Consider the following 25087-nt stretch of genomic DNA (forward strand, 5'->3'; position numbering starts at 1 on the left):
TTGAAAGACACATATAAAGCATTTTGTAAAACAGCACTGTTTAAGTACTAGCTATTATTAATTCTTAAAGTGCAATTTGCTTCGAGAGTGAAGGGAAAGTACAAGTTTAATTTAGATAGGCCTTGAATAAGCAAAAATAGGACTTGAGGATTTGCCTCTATATACTTAAACTTTTATTAAAAAATGTATTTCCTGAATTTCTTCATTTACATACTCTAAAGAATATTGAAATTTATAATGATGGTCTTGATTTAGACAAGATCACATGCCTTCAGAAGCTATCTCTTCCACATTTCAGGGGTTAGGGGTGTGGCACTCCGGCGATCTAGAAAATCAGAGTAAACTTCCCTTCATACCAGAGAAGTCTGAATTTCGTCTTTTTCTTTTATGGGGTGTCTACGGTACCTTACTGTAAAATCTGGGTCCTCTGCTGGCTTTTGAGTGTTGTCTGCAGCTTCCACAAAACTCCCCCAAACTTCCCATTTAATTACCTATACCAACCTGCTACATATTGCAACTTTGATGGGGAAAGTTGTGAGGTGGAAGGGATAACTGTACACGAGGTCTTACGCAGGAAAGCATATAGTACACGTAATGCTTGTTGGATTGAAATAGTCCGTGAAGCCTGGAAGTTTTATTTACTCCACTTTGTCTTGGGTCATCGCCCTGTGCTTTTGGTAAATCTGATGGTCAGAGGACTGGGAGCTAGAGGTAAAGCTTGATGAGTTCATCGCTGACTGCCGAGGGCGTCAGCACCCCAAGGTCCGTGAACAGCAGTGTGATCAAGGAAGGCGGGGTGTAGTCAATCCAGGGGTGTTCTTCTTTGAGATCTTGTCCAGTTCCAATAGACTTTAGTGTAGCTGCTTTGTACTGCGGAAGGAAAAATACATTAACTGGAATGAAGGGAATGGAAACCAAGGTTCTCTCCATTGTGCTGCTGGTACACGTATTGCTACAGATTAATTCAGTGAGTCTTCATTCAACAAACACTAAGCCAAAAACTTGGTGTTGGAAGAAATGAGTGGCTCTCTTGGAGCTACCCAGTGGCAGGGACGGTCGACTGATGACAGGATTCCTGCTATGGGGTCCATAGTGAGGAGATGCTGGTGTGTGTGTTACCCTCTCTAAATCTATCAGCTGCGTGAAGGATCTGACCACTTCCAAGCCTGGGCAGGCACACCTTTCTCCATGACATCTCTCACATTTGTCCTTCCCTAGTTCAGGATCTTACTGCCACTGGATGCATGCATGGCCTTCTGTTTTCCTGCCTCTGGCCTCTTCCCTCCAACCCACTCACTCAGCTGCTGAATGGATGTTCTTAAGACAAAGCTCAGAGGTCACTCCTCCTGCCTCTAGCATATAATACAAACTATTCAGCCTGGCATATAAAGGCCTCCAGCCCACCTTCCCAGTTGCATTTCGAGTTAGGCCCCTTCACAGTCTGTCACAGTCAGCAAGGCCTGTGGCCACTCTCCACTCACAGGATGCTCCATCTCCCACCACCACACCTTTCTCCAACTGGCCCCCTGTGCCCAGAGCTCTTTATCTCTTAACGTCCCCCTCCTCCCATCCAGCCCTCACTTCCTTCACAGCAGCCTCAGCTGTCTGTCTCCTCCCAACACTGCATCCTGTCTCTCTACACACACTTGGTGCTGTTTCCCCCAGCAGACAGTAGCTCCTTTTGAGAGGGGCCATTCAGGTTTTTAAATGCTCCCTGAATTGAGTTGATGTGCTTGGTGGTGATTTAAAATATCACACAGAGGTAAAATTTTATGGTGATTTTCAATAAAAAATTGTGGAAAAGCTCCACTTTCTATGTGTGGGGTTAATTAAAGTTGGTGAATTCCAGATACGGCCTTTCTAACATGTAAATGAATCTCGTACCTTAAACTTATCCGGCACATCTTGCTGATTCAGTGGAAAGAGTCGGACAAACTTGAAACTTTCTGCGACTACATAGAAGGGCTTGTTCTGCGCCTTGGCGCACACAGCTGCCTGATTGGTTCCAATCTGTGGAGTCACAGGTGAGAGAGGAAGAGACCTTTTAGCTGAGACTTACAGTTCCCATACGATGTGGGTGCCAACAGAATAGGAGGGCTGGACCAGAGGTGACTCAAAGGGATTTTGTCAAAAAACAAAAACTGTCTCCCTAAACCAAGGGTGGGGAACCTGCAGCCTCGAGGCCACATGTGGCCCTCTAGGTCCCTGAGTGTGGCCCTTTGACTGAATCCAAATTTCAAAGTGAAATGCTCTCCCTTGGATCAAGTGATAGAAAAAAGAAAACCTGTAAGATATTCTGTCCATCCTCTATTAACAGATCAAAGCGGTCCAATGAAGCAAGTACAACATAAGTCCATGTCACCCGCTTTTTATTTTAATGGTACTACTGGGATTAACTGCTCCATAAATAAGCATCAGTATAAATAAATACGAACGATGCCCTTAAATGAATCCAGGAATACTTCTTGTACTAAATTAAACAATCACCTCGCCTCAATTTTGTCTTAATTATGTTGAGAACAAGTAGAAACTTGTTCTTTTCTCTAATCCATGAAGTATATTCCCAGAAACAAAAAGAAATCTGGACAAAATAAAGTTTCTCCAGATTGTGTACTAATGGCTTGTGGAAAGAGATGGTAAGGTCCAGGATGACCTGAGGTTTGGGTGGAGTTATAGCTTACTAACATTGAGTCAGGAAGGCCCCAAATGGGCACCTAGCAGCCAAAGAAGTGCCCAAGAAAATCTACAAGTTTGTTTTTGTTCAGTCATTTTCAGTCATGCCTGACTCTTCCTGACCCCTTCTGGAGTTTTCTCGGCAGGGATACTGGTTTGCCATTTCCTTCTCCAGCTCATTTTACAGATGAGGAAACTGAAGCAAACAGGGTGAAGTGACTTGCCCAGGGTCACCCCACTAGTAAGTGTCTGAGGCTAGATTTGAACCCAGGAAGCTGAGAATTCCTGACTCCAAACCCATCGTTCTGTGCTGTATGGTACCACCCAGCTGCACATAATCTACAAATACCTTGTTAATGATGCCGCCATTTTCAACAACTCCTTCTGCACCTACTATCACGAGATCCACTTTCTCCATGATGTAGCTAAGAAGATAAAGAAAGGTCCCCATGACACAGTGATCACCAATTCCCTAGCCCCTCTTAAGAAATTCCAACATAGATAAATGGGAATTCTGGCTTTTTGTGACAACAGCCACCTTTTCCTTTCTCTGAATCTGACTTCCTTGAGAATTCAGAGCAAGCAACAAGATTAATCCTTCCATCTGAGCTCTGTGGGTACAGAGCTTCATGAGAAACTGGGATTTCATTCATATAGGGAGCTACCAGGTGTGGAAATTCCCTCCACCAAAGCACATTGGCACTCCTCAGCAACTTAGTCTTAAAGAGTAGCCTAGAGCCCCGAGAGGTCAACTGACTTGCCTGGGGTCACCTAGCCAGGATGGGTCAGAAGCAGAACTCAACCCAGGTCTTCCTGGCTCCAAAGCCAGATCTCTATCCACGATGCTATGCTGACTTGCTGATACAGCAACCTAATTATGAAAACTTGTGATATGGCAGTCTCATGCTTTCTTTTTTTAAATATTCTTTAAAAAAATTTTTTTTTAATCCTAAATTCTCTCCTTCCTACCTCTTTCCCACCTTTTAGAAGGCAAGCAATATGATATCAATTATACACAGAGAGTCACGTAAAACACTTCCATTAATTTTTTTCAGACTCATACTTTCTGTAAGAAATAACCTGTGCTCTTCATAACGGATGCTTCTGGAAATATTTCTAATTTCCTTACTCATCTGAAAATCTGTCTTTCAAGAAATTAGCAACCACACTTAGCAAGGAATCTGCTGACAAACCCACTATTTGGCACCACACCTAAAGGGAATAAACCACACAACATCGTAGAAATGACAGATCCAGGGACCAGTGATGCTGTGTTCTAGTATACAAGAGGCCACCAGTCACTGCTGAAATCTTAATCCCCAGGGTATTCTCCTCTAGCTCTCCCCCCTCCACCCCTCATCTGTGTACGTGACCTTTGTTTCTCACCCTTAAAATACCCTAGCCCTTTAATGATCCTGTTAGCAAATGACTCCTGCTTTCCTCAGTATCTCATAGTCCTAGACAGAGTAAATCACCAGGTCCAAGCTGACGCTGGGCTTGCTAATCTCATGTAGCTATTAGTCAAGAAACGGCAAGCTACTTATTGGAAGTTTACAAGTTTTCCAACAGTGCTTCAAGCCAGCCTCCTAAAGGAGAACAGAAAAGCATGGGTATAACCCAGGAAATGAGTGAACTCACCCAACAGCAGCATCTAAAATCACAGTGACTGGCACATTCAAACTGCTGAGAGCTTTGGCCATTTTCTTCCTGCAAAAAAAAAAAATCACAGAAGTGTTAGGAGATGTCTTTGAAAAGTAATATGTGTGATAAATTCAGATTTTGAACAATGATTGGCATCTTTAGCGTGGGACTCAGTTAACACTGATGTGTAGGTACAGGGCAGATCATTAGATTTTTGTCTTTAATGAAATGATGTTTAAAATTTTAAAACGTCAGGGTACTACGAGATCACCCACAGGGTTTAAGATCAGCATACATAAACTAAATTTTCTGTTACCGAATTATTTACATCACTGTTCACGGTGAGTTTCAGTAAGAATAACCGCAACAGAACAAACTGTGGTACATAAACATGGCCGACCATTACTGCCCTGTGAGGAATGAGGGATGCAAACAATTCAGACAAACATGGGAAGACTTGTACGAACCGATGCAGAGTGAGAAAGCAGGCCCAAAGGAACAAACCTGGCACAGTGGCTGCAACAATATAAAGACAGCACCACGGGGCAGCAAGACTCAGGTCAAATACAACAGACATGTTGGCTCCAATTACTGCGGTCAAAATGGATGTCCTTTTGGCTAACAGGCAGTAAGCCAGACAGGTGAAAGTGACACGGACCGTCATTTGCAACTACTCCATTAAGCAGCTGGTGCTGCCTCATCTTTTAATGGGAGAGGCTGGGGGTTGATATTTGTCAAATATTTGATTCATGTCAAAAGAAAATGTATTCATAAAAGACAGATGGTTTTCCCTCCCAAAAAGGACGGCTTTACTTTCTCACCCACAGCTGACTGTCTCTTGGCCACCTGCAAAGCAATATTGGGGTAATCCTTCAGGCCACACCCCAAGGCCCCAGCCCTTTCCTCCCAGGGCATGCTGGTTACTGAGGGGCCCTGTATGGCCAGTAATGACATGGGTGACAACATCTGGTTCACACCTGAAGGTGATGGCCATTAAACTGACAGACTATGGGGCAGCTAGGTGGCGCAGTGAGTAGAGCACCAGCCTTGGAGTCAGGAGGACCTGAGTTTAAATCTGGCCTTAGACACTTGACACATGTACTAGCTGTGTGACCTTGGGCAAGTCACTTAACCCCAGCTGCCCTAACCAAAAAAAGAAAATGACAGACTAGGAAGATACTTGCCCGGACAAGTCAGGTTGGGACTCCGTGATGTACACACTGAAGCGTTTCTTGGCTGCAGCTGCTCTCTCCAGGACTCTGAGCACCACTCGTGAGTAGGCATGAGTTAATATCCTCTATCAAATGGAGAGATTTTTAATGCCTAATGAGTTTTACCTTTTAATTTAAGGAGTCAAATGAATTAAACTATATTCCATTTGCCACAATAGTACAATGCTTCCCAATAAATGTTCCTTTTCCCAAATCTGCCTTGTGTGTAAAGCATGAAGGTGACATCCCAGGCTTGGGGAAAAAAAAGGGAAGGGGTTGGAAAAGATCCTACAATCCACAGAAATATTTTATGGGTCTCCTCCTGCGCTGTTCCCCCCCCCCCAACCCCTTCAGAAGGGGGCAGTGGGTGCAGTGAAAAGGACAGTGGATTTGTAGTTCAAATTCTGGTTTCAAAGCTCTGCCACCCGTGTGACCATGGGCAAGTCACTTGACTCAGTTTCCTCTAAAATGAAGGGGTTGATCTGGATCAGAGGTGTCACTTGGAAGGAACCAGTTCAAAACGTAATTGGGAAATGTTTAACAAAACCTAGACTACAGCGTAACACAGATAATGTTAATTTGTGGTTTTCTATGTCAATATGCTTTCTATTTGCATTTGATATCACTGGTCTAGAGGACTACTGATGTCCTTTCTGACTCTGTCCATGACACTCTTCTCTAAATACACATCTTCTAGACCTACGAGCCTAAGAATCTGGACCTGGAGAGAGCCTGGGATTGAATCCCAGATCTGCATCTTACTCTGTGTGACCTTGGCTAAGATACTTTTCTTCTCTGCATATCACTCTCCTCAGCTGTAAAATGTGGGGTCCTTCTAATTCTAACCCTGACCCTGTGACCCTAGCTAGAGCCGCCACTGTTCACTGACTCACCCTTTGAAAGGCTCCCTTTGGTCCCCCTCTGCTAGGTGTCAATGGGCCTCTTAGAAAACAAAGCATGAACAGCAACGTGTGTTGAGTTTTCATATTTTAATTTAATGAGCTAAATGAACGAGGCCACACAAAGCTGGTCAGGCCGACAGGGCCCCAGACCTCCAAACCCCTAGGATCTGGCGCCATGCTGCGTACGTTACTGTAACTTATAAATGGTTGTTGAATTTAACAACTATTTATTAGGCACCAACTATGAGGAAAATATTGTGTCAGGAGCCAGGGACATAAGGACCAAAATGAAACGCTCCCTACTTTGGGGGAGGAAGGGACAGGAATTTTACTGGGAGGCATTATTAACCTACAGCACAGGAGCTGATAGACATATAGACATATACTAAAATGAATTTAATAAATGAAAGGCTTACATAACTTAACATGGCCGTGTTTGTTTGATGGAACAGACAGATGTGAGGGAGTCAATGATCTTGTTTCTGGTCAGGCAGAAATGACATACAAGTCGACCCACAGCCCTTAAATTGTTTCAGTAATAACTAATGTACTTCAAAGGGGATAAGCTCAGAGGGCAGTATTTAAGAGACGAAAGGTAAGGAACAATTAGACGACTGGTATGTGTACATGTGATGACATGGACGTACACTGGCTGAGAGAGGCCCCATCAAAGTTTGATTATCCTAGCGAAAGACCAGCTTAAATGGTTAGTCATGAGTCCTAGAGAAGCAAAGCCCTTCTCAACACCTCATTACATGAGTTTTATGTCATTCTCTCCCATGTAGTAGTGATGACTCGCGATTCCACTTACAGCTCCATCTTTGATGAAAGTATGGCACAGGTCGGCAATTTTACTTCTGGAAAGTGAGATCCTCCTGAGAAAAAGCTCTCCTCGCTCAATCATGATCGTTTTACACTTCAAGTAATCCTGGGAAAAGTGAAAGAGAAATCTAGGTAGAGACTGTACATGGCCACAGGGAGAGGCACAAAATCGGTCTGGACAGGACATGGACTCACTGAGTACTCCAGGGAGGTGAGACTGATGAATCGAAGGAAGAGCTCTCCACCGGAGGAGACTGCCACGGAAGAATCGACGCTGCACAGGATTTTAATGGCATTTTTGAGGTTTGCTCTCAAACCCTGAATTGTCTCCCCTGCAAAGTTCAATAGTAGAATATAACTTGGGTTTGGGAACTGGCCCAGCCTTCTGTCTTACAGGACAATTATGTCTATGTTACAAACAAAGCTCTTTGGAATAGAGAGGGATTTCTTAGTTCATGGCTTCCTCCAAAACCCAGGATTTAGGGTTAGAAGGGATCTTAGAAGGCATCTAGTCTCTTACTGTACAAAGGAGGAAGACAGCCAGAGAGGAAGCGACATTCCCAATTCCCAATGTTCTTTCACTATCTCCTGTTACTCTTACCTTGCAAAAGTAATCTGGGATTCTATGAAATCATTCAAGTCTGTGTTATTAGCACATCAAAGAGAATTAAGTTGGAGGGGTTACTAAAAACGTGGACCCAATTTATTTCTCTGAGAATAAAAATCTGTTCTGCTAGCACAAGAATCTGAAATGCTCAAACAAATTTACAGTATATCTCCATTCTGCAAATGGGCTCTCAGAGCACTATTCTGTGGAAAAGGTTATGCATTTTACCTAAGAAAATAAATACAAAGTCAAGTTCTCTTCTCTTATTAAGAGCCTAGCATAATGCTTGGTGCAGAGTAGGTGTTTAATCAATGAATGTTGGTTGATTATAACCAGAAATTGGGTCAAAATTAAATTAAGAACAGTCAGGAGTGAAAGGACATGTGGCTATGCAGACACACAGACACATAAAGGCTTTCCTAGATTTTTTTCTGGAGAAAAGAGTTTGAGGGACTGCTGACTGAGATCTTCTTACCTTTGTCTCTCTTTAAGAATTCAAGTAAGGTGCGGATGGCAGCCACAGCAGAAGCTACATCGGGATCTTCTTTCATTTGGGAATTAAAGTACTCTATCAAATCTGGGAAGGAGATGCACATGGGAAGAAGTATGTCAGGTTTCATTACGCAGGCGGTACTATCTACAGAATATCATAGGGGAAGTTGTGATGCCTGGGGACCGTCATCCCCTAGGGTGAGTCATAGGGTTAGAGATGAGAAATACAAACTCCTCATTTTATAGATGGAAGCTTAGAGGAAGAATAGTGTCAGGGCCAGGAGAGGATATGAATTCAGGTCCTCGGAGTCCAAATCCAGCGCTCTTACTATAACACCATGCATTACGAGGGTGTCTGACATGGCCCAGGACTGGGGGGAGCAACCACAGGATCACACATCTAGACTGAGAAGGGTCCTTAGAGACCGCCTAGCCTAATCCTTTTATCTCACAGATAAGGAAACTGACACCCAGAAAAGCAAAGTACAAGACTAAGGCACTCATGAAGTCAAATTTGAACCTAGGTGCTTAGACTCCAAATCTAGTCACCCTCCTCAGTCTCTTGGAATCTCATTAAACTTGCTGAATTACAAAGCCTTCTTGTTCCCTGCCCTCCCAAACGACCCTCTGCCTATTGTCTTCCTTGCAGGGTTCCGAGAACAGAGTGGTTTCACTTTGGTCATATCTCTAGCACCCAGGGCAGTGCCCGGTATATAGCAGGTACTTAATAAATCCTTGTTGATTGACTGATTCACATTATAAGCCAGGGACTTGGCAAGGTGATAGGCAGAAAGGACAAAAACTAAGCAGTTTCAGCCCTCAAGGAGCTTACACTCTGTGGAAAGACAACATACACACAACAAAATAAATCTATAATGTACTACAGGTGCTGGTATTCCCTTCGTTCCACATAACAAGACAGACTCAGAGAGTCTGGGGCCAGTGAGTCGGTCAGCAAGCATTTAATCAAATGCCTACTATGTGCGGGACACTGCTGATACAGAGAAAAGCCAAAAACGGTATTTGCCCTCCAGAAGCTTCCCAGTGTGATGGGGAGACAGAATGCAAATAAGTGTATACGTGTCGAATAAAGAAGTACTTAGTAGGCGCCTATTAAGTGCTTAAGTGCGGGGCAGTGTGCTGAGCTGGGTATGCAGAGACGGCAAAAGGAAGTCAAGGAGATCACGGACCGACGTGCAAACAGTTGTGTACAAACAAGATAAACTGGAGATAATCCACACAGGGAAGGCACAGGCGTTCCGGAAAGGTTTCTTGTGGAAGATGCAGAGATGGAAATGTACACGCATACAAACAGGCACACATATATATATACACATACACAAAGTAGGTGGAAGGGAATCTCGTGGGATCGTAGCTTTAAAGCGGGAAGGGACCCCTTGGGCCACCCCTCCATTTTACAGATGAGTAAACTGAGGCCCACGGTGGTTACGTTTGAACCCAGATCCTCCGACTCCAAGGCCCAGGGCCCAGAAGGTAGATCTAGAGACAGGCGCGAGCTTAAACGCCGTCTGGTCCAACCTCCTCATTTTACAAAAAAAGAAACTGAGAGATGCGTTTGAGCCCAGGTCCTCTGACTCCAAATCCAGCGTTTTCTCCTTTCTATGAGCTGGTAAGGGTCCGAGGCGGAATTCGCACCCAGGTCCTCCGGACTCTAGGTCCAGCCGCCCCCCCGCCAACCCTCCCTTGTTCTGGGGAGTCCCGGGTCCCGCGAGCGCGCCCCACATTACCCGTGTCGTCCATGGCGCCTCGGCGACAGCAAGAAGCACGACACAACCGCGGAGCCGACCGCGCCTCCACCAACCTCTCCTAGGGCGAGCGGCCGCCGTGACTGACAGCCCAGACCGCGGCACGCGCGGCCGGCCCACTGCCGGGCAGGGACCAATTTCCCAGCAGCCCCGCGCGTACGGCGGCCGGCTGAGGCCAAACCTCCTGCGTCAGCTCGCGCCTGCGCAGAAGCCCAAGGCAAGTACGGTGGCCGCCGGGGTCCTGTCGCTCTCAGCTGAATCGCCCGCGGTTCGCCATGATCTCCGAAGGTGAGCGCGCCTTGGGGCAAACAGGGTCATCGACCTCCCGGGCTGGGAAGCCCCGGGCTGGGGACGGACTAGGGGCTGCGGCGGGGAGAGTGGCCCCAGACCTGGGCCCAGGCGGCTGCGAGAGGCGCCTGCCGGGCCTCAGAGCCGTGGAGGGGAAAGAGCGAGTGTCACCCCGGGGTCGAGACCTGGGTGCAAATCCCGCCTCTTGATGCTTAGCTACCTAGGGAGCCTTGGGCAAAGCCTTTGGCCTTCCTCCTGGGCCTCAGTTTCCCGTACTATAAGGTAAGAGAGAGAACCCCGGCCCTGGATTCAACCCCTCCATCTGACGCCTCCTGGACCCTTTCCCTCTCGGAGCCTCAGTTTCCTTCTTCGTAAAAAGAGGGTCCGAAATAGACCAGAGGGCCCCCCCGCCACGTTTCCTGTGTACGGGACCCCTTGGTCAGCCAATCTGAGGAAGCCCAGGGACCCCCTCTCTAAATGCATAAAATAAAATACCCAGGATGACGAAGGAAACCCAATTAAACCGAGGTCAAGCGAGGTCAGAAACCATTGACCCCAAGGGCCCTCAGTACGAGATGACCTCAGAGGTCCCTTCCAGCCCTGCCACCTCTCTGGGCGTCTTCCACCTCCACCCCCCCTGTGTATACCCTGTTTGGGGGCTGTCTCTCCATTAGACTGGCAGCAGCTTGAGGGCAGGCACCAGCCTTTTGTTTTCCCTTTGTTAAAATTTTGGATCCTCAGTGCTTTGTACAGTGTGTGGTGCCCAGCAGTTTAATAAATGTTTATTGACTATGAATTGTAATAATGACTTCCAAGGTCCTTTCCATCTAGGATGATGAATGAATGAATGAACAAGCATTTATCAAACTTTTGCTGTGTTGCCAGGCATTGTGCCAAGCACTAGGGATAAAAAGATAAGTATGTATAGTCGGTAGTGCTGGACCTGAAGTCAGGAAGACCTGAGTTTGAACACCTTCTCAGATATTTCCTAGCTTACTTACTCCCATCTGTCTCAGTTCTGGAGTCACAGGACCTGGGTTCAAATCCCACCTCTGAAACTTACCATTAGTTGGGTGACCTTGGGCAAGTCACTTCACAAGTAGGCAGGACCCATTCCCTAGGCCTCCGTTTCTTCATCGATAAAACGAAGAGGAAGGGATTGGACTAAACTTCTAGCGTCCCTTTCAGCTCTAGATCTTTTATGTATCGATGGGTGAGGGGAGGCGGTGCTTGGCTAGAATGCAGCTCATTGGAGAAAGAGCTGAGGGTCTCTGTACAGTTGATGCTTGTTACTTTTGAAGGATCTAGGCCAGGGCTGTCCAGAATGAGGCCCTCCGGCCCCACAGTGGGATTTATGAGGCCGGCCTATGAGCATAGAAATTGACATAAATGCTTTAGTAAAGGAAGCTGAGCTACCGCAGAGCTCTCATTAAAATGGCAAATCAAAACACATTGTCTATTGTTTCAATAAAAACCTAAGGTTGGACAGCCCTGATCTAGGCAATTGTGCCTTGAATGGAGGTGACTGCTGGTGTTATGTGGAGGCCGAGACACAGCTTAGGGGCCCCAGATGTTTAGGCCTGCCAGAGTGATGCTCCCAGAGGACATCTGGAGCATCAAGCACCACACTTGAGGAAGAACCTTGGAAGCTCCAGTTGGCCCCTTCCAGCTCTGGGATTCTGTGAAATCATTCAAGTGGCAACTGCTTTCAGGCATTCAGAGCGCTTGATATTAACTCCAGTGAGACTCACGATAGCCTGTGAGGCAGCTTCTTTGGGCATCATTCCCCTGTTAAAGTGACCTTATAGGTAGCAAAGCAGGATTCAAACTCAGGCCTTCTTGGCTCCCAGGCCAGCACTCCCTCCATCATACCACCTTGGCTACTACGTGAGATACATTGTCCTGGGTGCCAGCGATGCAAAGGCCAATGGTCTCTCTGCCCATGTAGAACCCATATTAAATTGCTTGTCATCTTAGGGAGTGGGAAGGGGAAGGAAGGAAAGAGAGAATTTGGAACTCAAAATTTAAAAAAAAGAATGTTAAAAATTGGAATTGGAAAGACATTTTTTTAAAAATTAGAAAGATCCATAGTCTGCCCTGAAGAAATTTAAGTTCTACTGTGAAGAATGTGATATGTAATGTTTTGCATGATTTCATATGTATCATGGGTGTTATATTGCTTGCCTTCTTAACAGGTGGGGGAAAGGCTGGAGGGAGAATTTAGATCAAAATTAAAATTTGGATCAAAATTATAAAAAATGAGTGTTAAAAAGTAAGATACTATGGGTCAGTTAGGGTGTTTGGTGTCCAGTGAGCGTGGACAGAGCTCTAGGAATAGTGAGGATATTGAGTATAGCAAGAATGGCCTTTTCCTCTCTTATCCTCAGTTTCCCCATCTGTAAAATGAAGTGCTTAGATTAAGTGCAGGGATCCGTAGGAGACCCTAGACATCATTTAGTCCTCTCTGGCACTTAAAGGCCTTCATGATCTGGCTCCAACCTCTCTTTACAAAGTCGTGGAATATAATCCCTCTCAGGCATTTCTGCATCATCACCCGCTAGATTACCTGCTGGGTCCCTGTGCATGACCTTCCACCTACTGCCTCTGCAGGCCCCTGAATGCTTTTGCTCCAAATCTCTACCTTGCATAATCCCTGATTTATTCAAGGGCCAACCTGGACATCAATAGGAGGTCTTTTCCCATCTCCCTACTTATTAGTACCCTTGCCTCCTTTTCCCTCCCTCCCCAAATTATTTTTCGTTCTCTGTTTTGTACATCGGTTGCTTTCTCCCAGTAGGTTGTAAGTAGCTTGAGAGTAGCTATCATTTCCTTTTGTCCTTGTCTCCCCAATACCTTGCACAGGTACCTGGCATGTCGTCGCCAGAGCCCACTGAATACTTGTTCAATTTTGTACAACAACTGTATTTTACTGAAGAGAAGTTTGAGAGCCTGGGGGGTTAAACAGTGGGAGTCCCCCCCCTCCCACCACTAAGTGTCAGAGCCAGAACTCAGCAGCAGGTTTTCCTAGTGATTCCTGGCTCATCTATCTATATGTTGTATCTGCCTCAGACAGTCACCAAGACCCCTTCCAGTTCTGACATTTTTTAATTCTGGGAGGGAAAAAAAAAACTGCATATGAAATTATCCCTTACTATCCTTTATTTTGAGTGATTGGCCTAATTGCTTTTTATAGTAGAACATGGGAATAAGTTTTGTCTCCTTTGATTTTTAACCCTGCATTGTTGGGTAAATGTGTATCTAGAATACTGAACAAACATAAAATCATTTCAGTGGTATAAGAACGCGAACAGCTGGAGGAGTCAGGAAAGCCCTTTCTGGAGGAGATGCTTTGGAGGAAGTGAGGGATTCTACAAGGTAGAAGTAAGGAGGAAGGGCATTCCAGGCATGCATGGGCGTACAGAAGCCCAGACACAGGGGATGCAGGGATATGCAGAGAACAGCAAAGGTTCTGTTATGTCTCTGCCTTGATTTCTTCATTTGGCGAACACTTATTAAGCATGTCTGGTGTTTTGGTACTAGTACCAGTAGATACAAAGTGTAAATAAGGATTGCATGCATGTGTGTGTGTGTGTGTGTGTGTGGTTTGAAGTTAAGGCCTTTGATTGACTCCTGACCAAGGCTAGCTGTTACCTAATATCTAGCTCTGCTCCCTAAATCTCTTTCTCACTGATAGCAGGATTTCCACGTTGAGTGATTTATTTTTATTTTATTTTTTGGAGCGGGGAAGGCAGGGCAATTGGGGAAGTGATTTGTTTTTGAGATGCCCCAACGCATTGGCCTCTGCTGCTCTCCTCTTCAGCTCTGAAGGTGGCTTGGATAACCCAGTAAGTTGCTAACGCTTTAGGGTGAATGAGTTTTCCTAGCTTTTCACCTTCGTGATAAAAACAATTCCAGAAGTCAGAGTGCATTGGCAGATTAGGTGTACAAAGAGAGAGGACACGGCGTCTCTGTAGGCTGACCTCATCCTGGTCTTTGGAAGGTCTCTTCCGTCTCCTCTGTGTAGACCCCTCTTAATCCTCTTTTCTGCAGAACAATACATATTTAAAAGCAGGTTGGTTGTAATTGAGCTGTGGGTTAAATTTGTGAAATAAGAAATGTTAACTGTTTTTTGAACTAGGATGTTACTGATCTTTCTCATGTTTCTTGTGATTTCAGATGATGAATTAAACCTTCTAGTTATCGTAGTTGATACAAACCCAATTTGGTGGGGAAAACAAGCTTTGAAAGAATCTCAGGTAAAGTTCATCAGGCCGAGAATTCCTTTTTAAAATTTTAATACTAATTTAATTGAATACCTGAGTTGCTATTTTGTAATAAGAGAGGGAATTTGAAATGTCTTGAAATGTCATTTAACTTAATATCAAGTGGATATTTGCTCTTTTAAATTTGTTTATGGGAAAAGAGATGCAGAATTCGAATTGTGAATGTTATAATATTTAAAAATCAGTTAATAAGCAAGCATTTAGTGCACACTTACCAGTAACTTACACTACGAACACCCAAGATATACTGTATTTGTTTTCTAAATGTGGTGCTGTGTGTACACTTGTCTGGACTCTACTGTTTATTCAGTGTAATGGGCAGAAATAGTCACATACAAGAGAAAGAAGAAAAATTTAAGTTTCAGAAATTTTCAAATATTTTTACTTGAGCACTCTTGTAAAAACTTATGTACAAAAGGCCCATATTTCCAAGTTTAAATACTAAATATGTTCCTCAATTATTTAATTATAGATTTTGTTAATTTTAATTATGGATTTTAGATAGAATTTGTTTAAATTCCACTGTCAGGATTTGAACCCATCATCTTTCCTAATTTTCTTTTCAACAGTTCACATTATCAAAATGCCTAGATGCTGTCATGGTGATGGGAAATTCTCACTTATTTATGAATCGGTCCAACAAACTTGCTGTGATAGCAAGTCATATTCAAGAGAGGTATGATTGAAATGTTTCTGAACATTTTTGTGGCTTGTGTGCTTTCTAAACAAATATTCTTTTGCCCTTATGGCATGCATAAAAAGATACCGTCCAGCAATGAGTAATATCCACAATATTTCTTATATCGTGGTATAGTAAAGTCTCATTAGGTGATATCAGCTAATTAAAATAGCACCCAAATAAAGCAACTCTTGTTTCTCAGCCTGTTGTTTGTTTTTGCCATTCCATTTTTGTGGTCAGGCCATTGTAAGGAAGATGCCTTGCAAATCCTCCCGAGCTAAGTAAATGACAGACATCGTCATTGTCGTCATGAAGAGCCCAGCTGTGGCCCTCTGCAGCTTTGGCTGCCACTGGTATCAAGCACATACTGCAGAGGAAGAGTTAGTTCTTGTGTGCTTTGCTGTAAGGTAAAGCATGAAGCCCTCTCTTTGTAAGCTGGGAAAATGAAAGAATGGGAATGCATGAGGCAGTATGGAGAAAGAGCCAGCCTCCAAGTTCTAATACCACCTCTTGCCCCATCCTACCTGTGGGACCTTGGGCAAGTTGTGTAATGACTCCATGCCCCGGGTGGCTCTCTAAGACCCTAAGGTGCAGGATGATTGGCGATTGGATTTGGTAGAGGGAATTGCCTCACTGGAAGTCCCCTAAGCCAATGGGGTCACAGGTCAGAACCCCACTTTCTACCAGACGAGATGATACTTACCCCTCAGCTGTGCTTCAGAGGAAGGTTGCCTATACCCCAAATAATCTTACCATTGTTCCTCTAGGAGAATTCTATTTTTAAAGTTCATTTTCTTTAATGAAATGGTATTTTTTAATTTGAATTCTTTTTTATTCAGTCTTGACTTTTACCGCAGAATTTAAAATGAAAAGGCTTTATTTAATACATTTAATTGTTTGTTCGTTTGTTTTTCTTTTCTTTTTTTAAAGTCGATTCTTGTATCCTGGAAAGAACTGGAAATTTGGAGACTTATTTGGTGATCCTGGCAACAGCTCTGCTGAGTATAATCCTTCAGGTAGTAAGGATGGAAAATATGAGTTATTAACTGCAGCGAACGAAGCGATTACCGAAGAGATTAAAGATCTCATGACCAACAGTAAGTGGAGTTCAGGGGCTTTTTTTTTTTTTTTTGACAGGAAGAGAGTATTAGTTAGAGGAGTTAGAGAGCTAGAAACCTTGAGGGAGTTGGTTACCTCTTGAACTTCTTAGTACTTTCTATTTTGTTAATCTTTTTAAAATTGCTGTTACTAAAATTTTTTGTTAAGCCCCTTTGTGTTGCTTGGTGCTTTGGGGTTTAAACCGATTAAGTAACTCAAAGGAAAGACATGTAATAAGACCTTGAAAAAGTACAAGCATCCTAACATTCACACTTTAGTTTCTGCCTAAATTCTTGTTAGATTAAAGCTATTTTCAGAGACATGTTTACTTGAATTTGTCAGCTCTATACTAAATGACTCCCGGTACAGGGTAGTTCGCTCTGAGAAACACAGAGATGAATGTTGCGGTCTGCAGCTTCCAGGAGCTCCCAGTCTAGTCATAAGGATAAGATGGGACTCAGAAAAGTGGAAAAAAAAACAAACCCAGAGCAGTCCTTGCAGAATCACAAGGTTGGCTATCTCTGGGGTTATCTAGACCAAACGGAATCTGAGGCTAATGATTGCCTAGGACCCTCAGATCCTCTGCAGATGAACTTATGTGTAGCCGTGCCTCCTTCAGTTTGGACCTGTGAAATTGATTTGTTTTGAACATGTGTAAGATTTTTACATTTACCTCTCAAATTTTACCTTTTTTAGATTCATCCCAAGGTTTCAGGCTGTCAAGAGCTTTTTGAATCCTAATTGTCTAATCTAATATGTCACTTATCCCTCCCAGCTTTGTGTCATTTGCAAGTATGATAATAATGCCATTCAGACTTTCACCTGAGTTGTAAAAAAATGCTAAACACCACAGGGCCGTACACAGATTCCTCGGGCACTTCGCTGGAGACCTTCCAAGTTGACATCAAATTATTAATGACAACTTTTGGGGTCCAACCATTCTCTATTTCACATCTCTACCTCTTTTCCACAAAAATAGCGATTTTGTCACAAGTATTGGTAAAATGGAGGTAAACTATAGCTGCAGCCTTCCTTGATCTACCGATGTATGAACCCTGTCTACAGGAAATGGGCTTAATGGCCTGATCTTGCAGAGGTCAGTGTTGCGGCTGCGTTAGAGCTGAGCCCTGCCCTCCTCGGACCTCCAGGCCCAGGGGCCTGCTGAGATAGACTCGGGGCTTTGGGATGTGGGTGGAGCCAGGAGGAGGGGTCTCGCCTTTGTTGCCTCCCTAGCAATTCCAGGTCTTTGCCCGGACCTGCCTGACCACATGGAACTTCCGGCTCTCTGTCTGGGCTTGCCAGAGCACGTGGAACTTACGGTTCTTTGCCTGGACTGCCTGACCGCAGGGAGCTTCGGGTTAGCGAGGGAAGAGAAGGGGAGGAGAGTAGGCGGAGTTGGGGCGGTTCTAGGACCCAGGTGTATTGAATTTTACCTGTCCTGCACCCACGTAACCAAAGAATGTACCTACGTCACTAAAGATATAAATGTGCTGCTTGCTGAAAGGATAAACAGAGTCTTTCACCATCTTTCTTGGCTCCCGCCCCATACATTGTCCTTGAGATCAGGTCCTTTGCTTAGGCAAAGGCCTGGGGCTTGGGGGGAACCCCGAGCATAGTTACGAGGCTTCGGGAGCCCATAACAAGTCAGGCTGGCTTGCTGGGAGTGCCACTTCAGTAGATGTTTGCCAGCTCTCTCTCTGATTCCTTATAGGATTTTGCCAGTCTATGATCAAGCTTAAAAAAAAAAAAAAGCCGCAGCCACAGCCAGTGCTGTGTGATCTGAAGAAGAAATATCCTTGTGTTTGATCAGACTCCTTTGTATTTTAAAATCTTTGTCCAAAGGACCAGCTCACTAGACTGAGATGTAGGATGCCAAAGGTATGTACAGAAGAGATCATGATGGAAAAACAGAAGGCACCAATTTAAAAAGAAAAAGGAAAAAGATGAACATTTAAAAATATACCAATGAGTTTCTTTGAGACCATCCAAAAATTATTGGGAAATGCGTATTTGTAACTAATTCCATCCTTTTTTGAGCTTTTTCTCTTCCAGTTGGGAGGGAAGTCAGCAAGCAATTTATCATGCACCTGCTATGTGAGACACATTAGTGCTGGAGATACAAAATGAGGCAAAACCAATGCCTTCTTTAAAGGAACTCATGGTCTCATGGGTGGAAATGTGCAAATGACTATGAACAAGCAAGATACACATGGAAGTGGTTCAGGCAGAATACCTTACAGGGATGTTTTATTTCAGAGGGAACTGAATACATTGGAATGCAGAAGGAATTGTTTTTTGTCCTGTTGCATTAAGTTTTAAAAGTAAATTTTTAAATTTAAAAATATTTTTATTTTCTCTTTCCATACAATTGTATTTTGTCTCTTAAAAAAAGATCCAAATTTTAATTATTAGATTTTGTCTATGGCAAAGGCTGCTTGGTTTCAAAATTAAATGGATAATATGGATTACATGTTTAAACTCAGGAAAGGACAGAAAAAAATGGCTTTTTATAACAATGTTTCTTTGCAGGTGACATGGAAGGGCAGCGTACAGAAACACTGTTGGCAGGATCTCTCGCAAAAGCACTTTGTTGTATCCTTTATTATTAGAATTCTTGAATCTTTCCTGTGATTAAAAGTATTTTAAATTGTAATCTTTAGAGGACCTTGGGTATCCATAATAATAGTGGCATGATCCCTAAATATCATGGATAAGTCAAACATTATATTTTGGCTTTGGAATGTTTTCATGTTCATGTTGAAGTATATGTGCATGTGATAGTCTCAGATTTCTCAAAAATTCTAAGACAATAATAAAGAAAACTAAAGATTTGGGTTATGAAAAGTGTGAAAGTTTCCATCTTAACTGAGTTTCCATATTGTTCAGAACTCATTTCTCTTCACAGTTCTTCCTTATTTCTTAGTCTGTTAGTTAAACTTGGCTGTATTTCTAGGTCAGCCTTCTTGGGTTCTGACTGTGTTTTAACTTAAAAGGTTCTCTGTTGGGCATTAGGAGACATACATAGGCACCTATTGAAAATTGGTTTATTTTGCGTTTTAATCAGCAAGCTTGTATTTGATGCTTATTATGATGACCACTGCTCTGCTAAGGCTCTGAGTCCCTTCTGAAGTTTTTCCTCTGAGGATCCAGACTTCAGAAATCTAGGACCTTCCTTTTCAGAGAGAGAGAGGGAATATTTGATAGTGTTACAAATGCTGGGTGACCACACAGAAGTTGTTAGTTTGACTTTCGAGGCTACTAAGTACTCGGGATCTTTGTGTGTTGGACAGGAAATTAGAGCCTTTTAGCCAGGGATGTGTGGTAGGCTTGTTTAAATGCATTTTGGAGGTTTCTGGAACTGTGTACTGTGAAGTATTGTGGAATTAAATGGGCTTTTTTATTCCTTCATTCTAAAAAATTAAGATATTCACAGAATGAGCAAGGAAGTCAAAGGTATGAGCCTTTATTTTTCCAGTAGTGAATACTAATATCATTTATATCACTGCCAGTTTCATCTCATTTCTGTGTGGGGAAGATGGGCTAATTAGAAACTAGTGTGTGCTGAGAAATGAGGCATTTTTATAAGACTGAACTGGAGTTAAATTTGGTTTTGTTGCTCATCTTTTGTAGATAACCAAGAAATGAAGTCGAGAATATTGGTAAGAATTTTCATAGGTAATTGTGCTTATATGCAATTTTTGAGTAGATGAAATTTTAATGTGGATTGACTCTTAATTTTTTAGGTCATTAAGGCTGCAGAAGACAGTGCATTGCAATATATGAACTTCATGAATGTCATCTTTGCAGCACAGAAACAGGTTTGTATTTTTAATTAGAGAGTGTCTAGTATCGTAATGAAAGAATGAGCGTCTAACTCTAATTAGGTTACCTCCTTGGAGAGAGAAACTTAGGAATTCAAGAGGCTGCGGTTCTAGGCCTTTGCTGGGCAAGTCACTTTATTTATTTATCCCATTTTCTCCAGTTCTAGATCAGGATTGCTCATTGTCTTCTTAGTTCAATAGAGATCATTTGAAGACTCAGCCTTTTATTTGGAAAATAATTGTTACATTCCCCTCATAGATCATTAAAATGGTGGAAGGAGTTTCAAAGCTAGTCTGCCCTCCCACAAATTATTTAAACAACATTTTTCTTTTTCTTTTCAGTGTCTAAAACTATATTTGCTTAGTTTATATGAATTTCCTTTTTACTGCATATTTTTGCTTGTAATGGTATTATAGATGCTTTGATAGTTTTTGCTTCCAATCTTATATAATTTTGAAATTTTGGTTTCAGAATATTGTGATTGACGCTTGTGTCTTAGATACTGATTCAGGGCTCCTCCAACAGGTATGTTTCTTTTTTTTTAAAATCATTGAATCTTTATTGAACACATAATATATACAAAACACCTTGCAGATGGTGAGAGACAAAAATAAAACATATACATATATATATATGGCTGTCAAAGAATAGAGAAAACTCGTAAACAAATAACTAATAGAAATTATAAGATGAAAAATGCACGAGTTACAGCATAAATTATGAAAATTCGGAAGAGGAAAGAAGTACCAAAGGAGGTGGAATTGAAAATAAGTCCTTCTGTCAGCAGATGGAGAGAGGGAGTGGGGTATGCCAGGGGAGTATGTGATCAGTGATCAGAGCCTCAAAGGCTAGGGAATGTAAGATTTGCTTATAAGATGATGAGTAGTACTTCAGTTTGGGGAGGTTTAGTGGGGAGTCCTATGAAATAAGGCTGGAAAGGCAGATGGTTTGAGCAAAGGCAGAGCGGTCATGAGGTGGAAAGGAGGGAAATTGGTTCAGTTAATGTTTGGATGGTCTTGATTCTCACTAACAACGTTTAAAAAGGACCCACAACTGAACATAGTAAGGTGGAAGGCACAGCCATCTGTGGATGAGGTTGGAGTTGGGGGCTTCAGGAGAATAGAAAAGTTTTGGAAGCTATCTACTGGAGAAATTCATTGAAAATGAAGGAAAAGATTGTTAGATGTCAGTGTGGGCCTGCAGGAGGTTCAGTAACTAGAGTTTGGTGCTTATGAAAGGATAGACTACAGCTATAGCGTTCAATATTTTATGTGGGTTCTCAGGATGCCGGGAATGATTTTTGGGGATATAAGACTTTCTGTAGAGGTTCTGTGATATACTGGAGAGAGAGGCAGTGTTGGAGGGAGGAAGTTATGGGTTCAAGTCTCCCCTCTGATACATTTCACCTGTGTGGCCCTCTCAGTACCCCAGGCAGCTCTCTGAGACTTTTAGGTTAAGGTGATGTCACATCACCATTTGCCCATTAGACATTCCAGGCTGGATCATCTGGAAGCATCTCATACTTGGTATGTCCAAAACAGACCTACCCCACTTCCAAATGTCCCAGGTGCATAACCTTGGCTTTATCTTCCCTCACCCCACATATCCAGCCAGTTGCCAAATCTTGCTGTTTTTTCCACAGCTTCTCTCATAATGTGAGTCTTATCTCTTTATCCCTTCATCACCGAGCCTTGATTATTACAATAGCCTCCTTTTTTCTTCCTTTCTACTTTTTCAGTGTTTTTTATTTATTTTCCTTTCCAAACCCTTCTTGATTAGCTGGCAGTGCCTCAAATCTGTCATCAACTCTTTTTTCTGAAAGTCACAGAAAAGGGCTCTGTTAGTTCGTTGTTGTTCAGTCATTTCAGTCACATCTGACTCTTTGTGGCCCCATTTGAGGTTTTCTTGGCAGAGGTACTGGAGTGGTTTGCCATTTCCTTCTCCAGCTCGTTTTACAGATGAGGAACTGAGGCAAACGGGGTTAAGTGACTTACCCAGGGTGACCCAGTTATCTGAGGCCAGATTTGAACTTCCTTATTCCAGGCCCAGCGCTCTATCCACTGAGCCATCTAGCTGCTGTTCTTTAGTTTGTACCAAAACATTCCATTCTAGTCCTGGAAATCTGAGGGCCATTTTGTGGGAAGGCTCCTTCAGTTGGTTTTCTAAATTGTCGGTTACCTCGTTTAGCAGAGCTGGTGACTAAAAGTATCTGAGACTCACTGTGATCAAAAGTAATTCCCATTTCATTTGCAGACTCACATCCACCCTCATGTTCATTGTAAAAGTTACTATTCAGATTTGCACCGTTGTGAAAAAGTACAGGAATGATCATTTGTGCCCACGGTGTGTGTTTACTTACAGGCCTGTGACATTACAGGGGGTATATACTTGAAGGTGCCCCAGATGCCGTCTCTTCTTCAGTATTTATTGGTAAGGAATCTTTTCAATGAGCTGTGCACCTTCATACCTCTTTTGAAACATTTTTCCAAGACCCTACTGACATTGTTACAAATGCTCAGGAACTGAATATTGTACGAGCCCAATAAATTAACTAGAAGAATGACTGCTGTACTAGAAGGCCCAAAATAACTTCAATCCATGGGATCTTTTGGTTTTGTTAGCGTGGACCCTCCCTCAGTGTCTCAGGTCATGGCCCGTCCACCCCTTAGCAGGTGGTCCCTGTGACTGAGACCAAACTTCGTCTATTCTTGGTCAGCCTTCTGGGGCAGAACTGCTTCAAAGTTAGCTCAGCTGCTTGGATGAGAGTCCACATGTAGGCCCCGCCTGTCCTTGAAGCCTTTCCAGTTTGGCGTAGGATCTGTGGGATCTTACCTTCAACAACTGGGTGTTAGCTCTGCACCATACAAGGCATAAGACCAGGATTTGAGTGAAGGAGTGGAACCTTCCTACTAATAAAACCTACCATAAACACCGACAGTTTAGTACCAAATTAAATGCAGGACCAAATTTATAACGTAGCTCTATCTCAAAGGAAATGAAGAATTGTGTCTTTAAGTTAAAATTTATTTCTGTGGCAAGTGTTTGCTATTTACAGTTCATCCCTAGTAAACTCCTCCCTGGTATTCATAAGAATTCTTTTATTTTTGTACACAGTGGGTATTTCTTCCTGATCAAGACCAAAGGTCTCAGTTAAACCTCCCACCTCCCATTCATGTTGACTACAGAGCTGCCTGTTTCTGCCATAGAAATCTCATTGAAATTGGTTATGTCTGCTCTGTATGCTTGTCAAGTAAGTTTATATATGCATGTAAGTTTATATAAAAATTAGATAATTTTTAAAAACAATTTGGTGTGTGTGGGGGGGGAATTTTAATTCTCCTCCTCTGAAATCCTTCTGTTCTTTTCATTTGCAGTATTCTGCAATTTCAGCCCTATTTGTACCACATGCGAGTAAGTATCTGTGACATGTGTGGGTGGCACACGAAAGAGAGATATAACTTATTAAAAATATTTTCCTTATTCTGTCATTTCAGGACAGCTTTCAAGATTTCACTGCCTCCTGTTCTGAAAGCCAAGAAGAAGAAATTAAAAGCATCTTCCTAGGGACCAAAAAAACCCCTAAACACTTAACCCTTTTTTCTCCAGCCTTTTTCCTACAGTAGAGATTTTAACTGAGAAATCTGTGCTGAATATGTCGTTAAAAGAAATGGTAACTTTATACACAGAGCTATATTTTATGTGGCTAGTCCCTTAAGAGCACTTTTTTCAAGAACAAATTCCTCCTGTGTGGGAGGAGAGACTGGTTGGGGAGGAAGTGTTTCTGGGTAATATGAGGGGGGAACACTTAGCTCACCTCTGAATTTTTAAAACACTGTAATTTTCAATTGAGTTCAGTAAGTATTAAGCTGTTTGCACCGTACCTGGGTGCTATGGGTAATCGTTTATTAAAGTAGCTGCTGTGTTGATTACTGGTGTTATCACATGAATGTTTTATCTAAGTCTGGTTCTCTTTTGTGAAATGCAGCTTATGTGAAATTTTCACATAATTATGACAATTTAAACACACTTTTACTCATCCCCGTCTCTTGTGGTTTTAATCAAGACATCACTTCTTCCTTAAGTAGCCAGCTATTAGCTCTTGCAGTAGAAATGTAAACAAAATTCTCCATTCATTAATTTAGTGTTCATTCTCTCTCTCAGACATTAACCTTGAAAAAGTCTTTACTAAGTATAGCTATTTTAACCCAAATAATTATCACTGAGTGATTACAGAGCCTTTATTTTTTTTTAACAAATTAGGAAAGTGAACATTGTGTGTATCAGATGCATAAATGCTCTCTTCAGATGCGGTTGCCTGAGAAGGGCGTTGGCAGAAGCCAGCGTGGAGGCATTAAAGGAGGTTTCCAAGGTCATGGGAACGCTGTCCCAGTCCTAGGAGTTTTCCCTTGCCGTGACTCTTTCCTCATTTTAATGATTTACTAGAAAATCTCCAAAAACCTTCATGGTTCTATTGTAATCTTTCTTAAATTCCAAAGGAAAGTGATTTTTAAATTCTGTTGTAGAGAAATGGACTTTTCCAAAAATACCTGAAGTTATTCAAAGTCCTTTTGTCTTCCAACTTAGCGAAAATGGATTAGGAAAAAGGAAAATTATGGAACCAATAAGGAAGTTTTCTTAGCATAAGACTTTTCTTGTTTCCCAGAGAAATCAGACTATTAATTAAGTTCTGTTTGCTGAGGGAATTCAAACCGACTTTTCTGGTTTTGTTAAAGACCGTAGTAAAAATGTTTGTGCTAACTTTTGTGAGCGTTTATTCTTTTCAAAGCCTTTGATCTTTCCGGC

At 42.6% G+C, this 25087-nt stretch overlaps 2 protein-coding genes across 3 annotated transcripts; one reads left to right on the forward strand and one right to left on the reverse strand.

The window, feature by feature from the left end:
* Positions 1-606: 606 nt before the first annotated feature.
* On the reverse strand, positions 607-10260 carry EIF2B1 (eukaryotic translation initiation factor 2B subunit alpha). Its single transcript, XM_036762824.1, has 9 exons — positions 10097-10260; positions 8332-8433; positions 7445-7581; positions 7239-7355; positions 5499-5611; positions 4312-4380; positions 3023-3098; positions 1885-2010; positions 607-870 (listed from the first exon to the last, which is right to left on the reverse strand). Exons 1-9 carry the CDS (start codon positions 10107-10109, stop codon positions 706-708), a joined length of 918 nt encoding a protein of 305 aa, XP_036618719.1. The 5' UTR covers positions 10110-10260; the 3' UTR covers positions 607-705.
* A 51-nt stretch (positions 10261-10311) lies between these two features.
* On the forward strand, positions 10312-25042 carry GTF2H3 (general transcription factor IIH subunit 3). 2 transcript variants are annotated; one of them, XM_036741149.1, is made up of 13 exons: positions 10312-10402; positions 14579-14658; positions 15255-15361; positions 16295-16461; positions 18992-19054; positions 19886-19915; positions 20093-20121; positions 20206-20280; positions 20756-20809; positions 22646-22714; positions 23399-23534; positions 23659-23695; positions 23779-25042. In XM_036741149.1, the coding sequence occupies exons 1-13, from the start codon at positions 10390-10392 to the stop codon at positions 23846-23848; spliced, it is 930 nt and encodes a 309-aa protein (XP_036597044.1). In that variant the 5' UTR covers positions 10312-10389; the 3' UTR covers positions 23849-25042. The 2 variants fall into 2 exon arrangements, with proteins under 2 accessions (XP_036597044.1, XP_036597045.1); XM_036741150.1 differs by lacking the exon at positions 10312-10402 and adding an exon at positions 10602-10684.
* The last annotated feature ends 45 nt before the right edge of the window (positions 25043-25087 follow it).

The sequence above is a fragment of the Trichosurus vulpecula genome, chromosome 1 (assembly GCF_011100635.1).
Source record: "Trichosurus vulpecula isolate mTriVul1 chromosome 1, mTriVul1.pri, whole genome shotgun sequence".
Taxonomy (NCBI): Eukaryota; Metazoa; Chordata; class Mammalia; order Diprotodontia; family Phalangeridae; genus Trichosurus; species Trichosurus vulpecula.